Here is a 5,910-nt window from a genome sequence, read left to right as displayed (position 1 = left end):
AGCGCGGCCACAGGCGGTAGGCGCGTTCTCCAGTGCACTAAGCAGACGGACCACACTCAATACGGGCGGGCAACCTTCTGGGTGTTGACGAGTGGAGCGTGACCGGCTGTAAGCGCTGCCCTCCTGAGAATGACAATGTGCGACCAGTACGCGTTCTCGCGGGTCGTACGCCCAAGAACTTGTTCTCGATTTGAGACTCCGGTCGATAACAGAAGGCTCAGGTTCTGTGATAGTCCGTGCTGACAACCAAACAGAAGAACGATAGAGCAGAGAGAAGAACCGTCAGAAATGGCAACAGGAATTGTATTGATGCACTATTCATGGAAGGGTTCAAGACTGCAGCCAAGGCCGCGTTATATCGAAACGATACTGCGTAAGAGTGGGAAGAGGAGTGTGCGTTTGCTCCGCTTTCTACAATGGGCGCCAATGGGGCTGAGTCCCGCGCTTTCTGCCCGAAGAGCCTCGCGGCAGCTTAGAGCCCTCTGAGCCCAAAAATCTGACCAAATTCCCATAACGTGGGCAGTATCTGGATTCTCTATTGGGTCACTCCAGCTCCAACATGGCGTTATCAGTGGCATCTGCCGCGTTTGAGGCTGAGAATCGACGCCCGAGGAAGTGCATGTTTATGGGCGGAACACACCGGTGGCTTTATAAACAGTGTTTATAGTGTTTGGGCATAAGATGTTTTCCGCTTGTGCCAGCCTTGAAGTTGATAAGAGGACCTTGGTGATCAAAACAGCGCCTCTCACTGCAAGCAGTCCAAGATTACCAAGATGAGACTTCTGAACGCCCGCACTCGCCAATTTAAGGAATATGTCAATGGGGACATTCCCCCGTATGCAATCTTGTCGCACACCTGGGATGAGCAGGAGGTCTCGCTCAGCGACATGTCGCATGCTACAAGCGATTACCCCAGCAAAAAGGGATACAAGAAGATCGACTGGGCATGCCTCCTGGCGCAGCAGCCTCGAATACGTGTGGATCGACACTTGCTGTATCGACAAGTCAAGTAGTGGCGAGTTGGCAGAGGCCATCAACTCCATGTACAGCCGGTACGCACAGGCCGAGGTCTTTACGCCTACCTCTCGGACCTTAAGACGACTGCGCCCCTGGAAACATTGACCAACTGTCACTGGTTCTCGAGGGGATGGACTCTCCAGGAACTCATCGCTCCTAAGCGTATGATTTTCTTCGACGAGAACTGGAACCAGAGGGGCACAAAGAAGGACCTCGTCGACAGACTCTCGCACAAAACGGGCATTCCCAAAGCAATTCTTCTGCACCAGAGGCCGCTCTCCTCGGTGTCCGTTGCGCAAAAGATGTCGTGGGCAGCAGGCAGAGAAACGACCAAAGTCGAGGATACGGCGTATTGTCTCCTTGGCATTTTTGGTGTGCATCTCGAACTAAAAACCTTAATATTAGAAGTATTCTGCTCTGCCAATTGAGCTAATGAGAATTATTAATTTTTAATTATTAATAAAAAAATTAATAAGTCCCTTTCTGTACGGCGAGGGCCACCGAGCCTTCCGGCGACTGCAAGACACCATTGTCAGCTCGGTGCCCGACTTGAGCATCTTTGCCTGGAAGCTGCAACCACCTCCGTCCTCAACAGACCCGGCCGAAAGAAACTTGCAGCGCCGCGAGTATTGCGGTGTCTACGCGCCGTCACCCTCCGCATTCGCCGCATCTCGATCCTTCGTAAAGCAAAAGGCATTTGGCCGGCCGGAGCTGCTGCCCATGAACGGCAGCATTATGGCCAGGATGCAGTTCTTGATCGAGATGACGCCGAAGAACGGAGGATACCGCTATCTCCTTCCTCTTTCCCGGCGACAGGGAATATTATAGCTGACTCGAAACACGCCCCTGATCACTGGGTTCACGTACAACGAGGCAGGGGCGTTTCTGCCCTTCAACGTCAATGACACGACGGCGCCGAACGGAACTGCCACTCCAGGAGCCGGAGGATTGGCATGCGGTGTCAGACGCGAGATAATGTGAGTATTGTCTGCGCTTGCCTTTTCCCTGATTTTGAATTAACCAACCCCCCTCGCAGTAACCGCAGCGCCTACGGCCTGACGACGTATGCCTACTTGTTCTCGGGCAACTTCAGTAACATCACGCCTCGATACTGGCTAGGCGGCATGCACGGCTGTCCGTACCTCTCCCTACTGTACCATGATCTAGTTCGTTCCCCATCACGGGAAGTACTGACCAGAAGACAGCCGACATCCCCCTTGTCTTCGGCACGCATTACCAGTTCCGCGACAACTCGACCGAACTCGAGTGGGAGACAAGCTACGCCATTGAAGGTACCTAAACGCTCTCCCCTGTCGCCCCTTGCCGGTTTTACCATGATGCTGACGGGTCATGTCCAAACAGCCTTCTGGATCTCCTTCGCCGCCAATCCCTCTGCGGAACCCCGAAATCATCTCGGCCAAGCATGGCCCAAGTACACGGCAGCGAGCCACCAGATCGTCGTGTTTGGTAACGCAACGGGGCTCGGCGCGTCATATGTCGCGTCAGGAGATTGCAAACAAGTACAGTGGTCCATGCTAGCTATTTGAGAAGATACCTAGGCCACGGCAGCGACCAAGACGGCCCGAGACTTGGCAGAGTAGAGAGGGCTTGTTGGTTGACCTACATCCCTTCGTACGTCACTTGATAACCTTTATTGAGCAGTCGAGTTCCAGAGTTGATCACCCCGTCCAGAATGACGGACCTTGGAGAGCTTCAGTCGGGCTCCGGAGAGGGAGGGTACGGCGGGAAGGGGGAGGGGGATGGTATTAGTGTGTGCCGGACCTGCGGCAAGACGACAACTAAAGAGTGGGTTGAGTTGAAGGCGTGTGCCAAGTGCTTGAAAGTCAAGTACTGTGGGCGGCCGTGCCAGAGGGCGGACTGGAAGCGGCACAAGAAGGAGTGTGCTGCTAAAGAGTGACAGAGAGAGTACCCAGTGTACGGTGTATGGAGTATGTCGGTGTATAGAGTACCCAGTGTATGGATGACCTTAGTGTAGGAAGTGCACGTACCGTGGTGTATTGCAATGAGTTGTATGACTATATTCGTTACAGAAACTCTGGGATGTGAATACGTTTAGACAGTAGTCTCCTTAGTGCAGGCTGTGTTACTTGGCCTTGCTGCAAGAAAAATGGGACACAGTTTCTGATATCGTTGTGGCCCCGTCGTCGTTGAGCTCGGTCTGCAAACTGCTTGTAGTGGTCTAACAATATTGGAGATGCCATCCAAGCGCAGCGGTGCCATTCCTACAGAGTCCATCACCCGTTTCCATAACGACCCTCGGATGATATACCGAGCTTCTGCACCAAAGAAGAATCTACCTGTAGCGGAAGAAAACACCCAGCTTCTTACGAACCACCTCAAAATATTTGTCGATGAAGGTACCTATTTACTGGTAGCCATGATCAATTGCGTGGGTACATGAATCCAACCCCGTGCCATTGAAGTTCTACGAAAAGGGACGCCATGCAGCTAACAACGCCTCCAAATACTCAACATTTAAGCAGAACTAAACTGTTAACATCGCCATCATAGTTGTCAATGAGGTTTGCCGTTGACACACCTCACCTCCAGCATCCCTACCCCTTCGAAGTACTCCCTCAACCCCTGGAAGTCATCAACGCTCATGACAGCACCAACATACCCATCCGGCCTGATCACAGCACAGCACCCTTTCTTTGCGTCTAGTTCCAGCCGGTCATACACTCTGCCATGGCCTTCGAACACGCTCTCAGCGTCAGCAAACACCCGCCAGTAGTCGTACCCCTGGTCGCTACTCCAGGGCCGATACACCTCGTGCATGTCGAGCAACTGCACCTTCGCCCGATCAGCACAATGCACGACAAGTTCCTCGACCGGGACCTTTCGCCACGCCGCGAAATCGTCGCCATCAAATGGCAGGGTCAACCGTCCCAGGCCAGAGCCACGGTCCGAGAGGAACTCTCCCAGGCTCTGTACCTTGGCAAACTGATTGGAATCGGCAATGTCCCCAGCAAAGACAATGACCCGAAAGGCACCGGTAGCCTGCATCCTCTTCTGAATGCGCACAGTAATGCCATCCGCCTGATAGAGCACCTGAAAATCCTGCAGCCGCTTTCCAGGAACTAGGTCAGCGCCTTGAGCAGACTGGGCCCAAGATCCTCCACGCCCCTAGGCAGCTGCACGATACAGGACTTGGGATATCGAATTGACAGCCCCGTGTTGAACTTCAGACCGCGCAGCATCTCCGAGTCAAACTCGGCCGACGGCGCAGCAAACAGTTTCAGATAGCCCCTGTCAAACGCAATGAGATCCTGGGCGACGGGCCTCCGTTCCAGCTCGTACGTTCGCAGCAGCGCTTCTTGGGACGCCGCATCCGCATCTGCAACCGCAGAGCCAGTACGAATGAACCGGCGGCCGCCCTGCAGCAGAACGAGGCGCAACTTCCAGCCGAGGTTATAGGCGTCCTGGATGGACGTGTTCATGCCTGACCAGCCTTGGGCGAGTGCGTGTGCACTGCGTCGCCGACGAGGAAGGCGCGCTCGCGGCAGCGCGAGAAGTGGCTGCCAACGCGCTGGCCCACGCGGTAGGCAGACCACCAGGAGACGGCGCCCGCTTCTAGCGTGTAGGGGGAGAGGATGTTGCGAGCGGCGGCCAGGACGCGGTCCAGGGTGAGGTCTTTAGGGTCGGGCAAGGCGCTACCGCTGCCGACGGGGATGTAGAAGCGGACTTCCTTGTTGCTGCGGGGGACGCTGAGGATTGTGCCGGTTGCGGCACGGAGAAAGCACGCCCGCCGGATGTCGGGGAAGTTGGTCTTGGGAACAAAGTCGACTACGCCTGGGGGAGAGGATTAGTATATGGCTGGCAAGACTTGAGCAGATAGGTCAGTGAATTTGGGGTGACTGACCAAAGACCGAGTCCGTCAAGTCGCCCTCGAGGACTACACCGAGTTGCTTCCTCAGCCAGCTACGGGCGCCGTCACATCCGACAATGTATCTGGCGTGGATGTACTCGGTGTCAGGACCATGTTCGTTGGGCCCCTATTTGCGCTTAGTGACCGCTACCTTGCAATGCAAAGCCATGGGCGGGGACACTTACGTTGGCTGTTGGTTGCCCATTTAATGAATTGCTCTCACATTGTTTCTCACGAACCAGGCCCACCTTTACAGGGTGGTCATCGCTTTGGTGAGAGCAAGACGTGTTGATCTCGACGGTGACTGGGTATGTACTGTATCGGATTGGGCCGTTGCTGTGCGATAGGAGATTCTGCAGCATATGGTGCTCCACCCTGGCTAGAAGCTGGTTAGTCCAAGTACGGCTGGATGCACGCATGCAGACTGGAACTTACACTGCTGAAGCATGGTCTCCCGGACCAGCGCTGCCGCCAGATCAAATATATTTACAAATAACGTGGTTTATCACCGAAAGCTCCATATCACCGAAAGCTCCACGAAATCGCGTCCACGCGACATCTCTCTTTTACACCTACATTCTCCGCAAATCCAATATGCCACAGAAAAACGATGAAGGCCAGATTGTCTTGGCCCTCCAAGCTCTCGAAAAGGACCCGACTTTAAGCCTAAGAGCTGCAGCTGAGATTTATTCGGTCCATCATACGAAACTGAGCCGCCGCCGACGGGGCAAACCATCACGACGCGATATCACAGCCAACTCGCGGAAGTTGACAGATTTAGAAGAATCGGTCATTGTTCAGTATGTCCTCGACTTGGATTCCAAAGGATTTCCCCCCCGCTTGTCCAGTGTGGAGGACATGGCCAACCGACTACTTGCTGAACGCGACGCGGGACGCGTCGGCGCGCACTGGACGCATCGCTTCGTTAAACGACAACCAGACCTTACTACGCGATTCAATCGGAAATACGACTACCAGAGGGCCCTGTGCGAAGATCCAGATAT

General features: G+C 54.4%; 3 protein-coding genes across 3 annotated transcripts; 2 read left to right on the top strand and 1 right to left on the bottom strand.

The window, feature by feature from the left end:
- Positions 1–559: 559 nt before the first annotated feature.
- Positions 560–1,845, top strand: N657DRAFT_659799 (uncharacterized protein; the record flags this gene model as incomplete). Its single annotated transcript, XM_062795014.1, has 5 exons — positions 560–564; positions 779–889; positions 924–1,068; positions 1,098–1,366; positions 1,494–1,845. 5 exons carry the CDS (start codon positions 560–562, stop codon positions 1,843–1,845), a joined length of 882 nt encoding a protein of 293 aa, XP_062641788.1.
- Positions 1,846–1,970: 125 nt separating this feature from the next.
- Positions 1,971–2,564, top strand: N657DRAFT_584396 (uncharacterized protein; the record flags this gene model as incomplete). Its single annotated transcript, XM_062789752.1, has 3 exons — positions 1,971–2,151; positions 2,223–2,309; positions 2,380–2,564. The coding sequence occupies 3 exons, from the start codon at positions 1,971–1,973 to the stop codon at positions 2,562–2,564; spliced, it is 453 nt and encodes a 150-aa protein (XP_062641787.1).
- Positions 2,565–3,552: 988 nt separating this feature from the next.
- N657DRAFT_667365 (thioredoxin-like protein) lies at positions 3,553–5,700 on the bottom strand (the record flags this gene model as incomplete). Its single annotated transcript, XM_062795399.1, has 7 exons — positions 3,553–4,098; positions 4,161–4,375; positions 4,486–4,830; positions 4,901–5,033; positions 5,092–5,285; positions 5,342–5,371; positions 5,640–5,700. 7 exons carry the CDS (start codon positions 5,698–5,700, stop codon positions 3,553–3,555), a joined length of 1,524 nt encoding a protein of 507 aa, XP_062641786.1.
- Positions 5,701–5,910: the final 210 nt, after the last annotated feature.

This window comes from Parathielavia appendiculata, assembly GCF_033297405.1.
Source record: "Parathielavia appendiculata strain CBS 731.68 unplaced genomic scaffold N657scaffold_71, whole genome shotgun sequence".
In the NCBI taxonomy this organism is placed as follows: Eukaryota; Fungi; Ascomycota; class Sordariomycetes; order Sordariales; family Chaetomiaceae; genus Parathielavia; species Parathielavia appendiculata.
The sequence above is the reverse complement of the archived record's forward strand: the minus strand, read 5'-3'. Positions and strand labels throughout refer to the sequence as shown.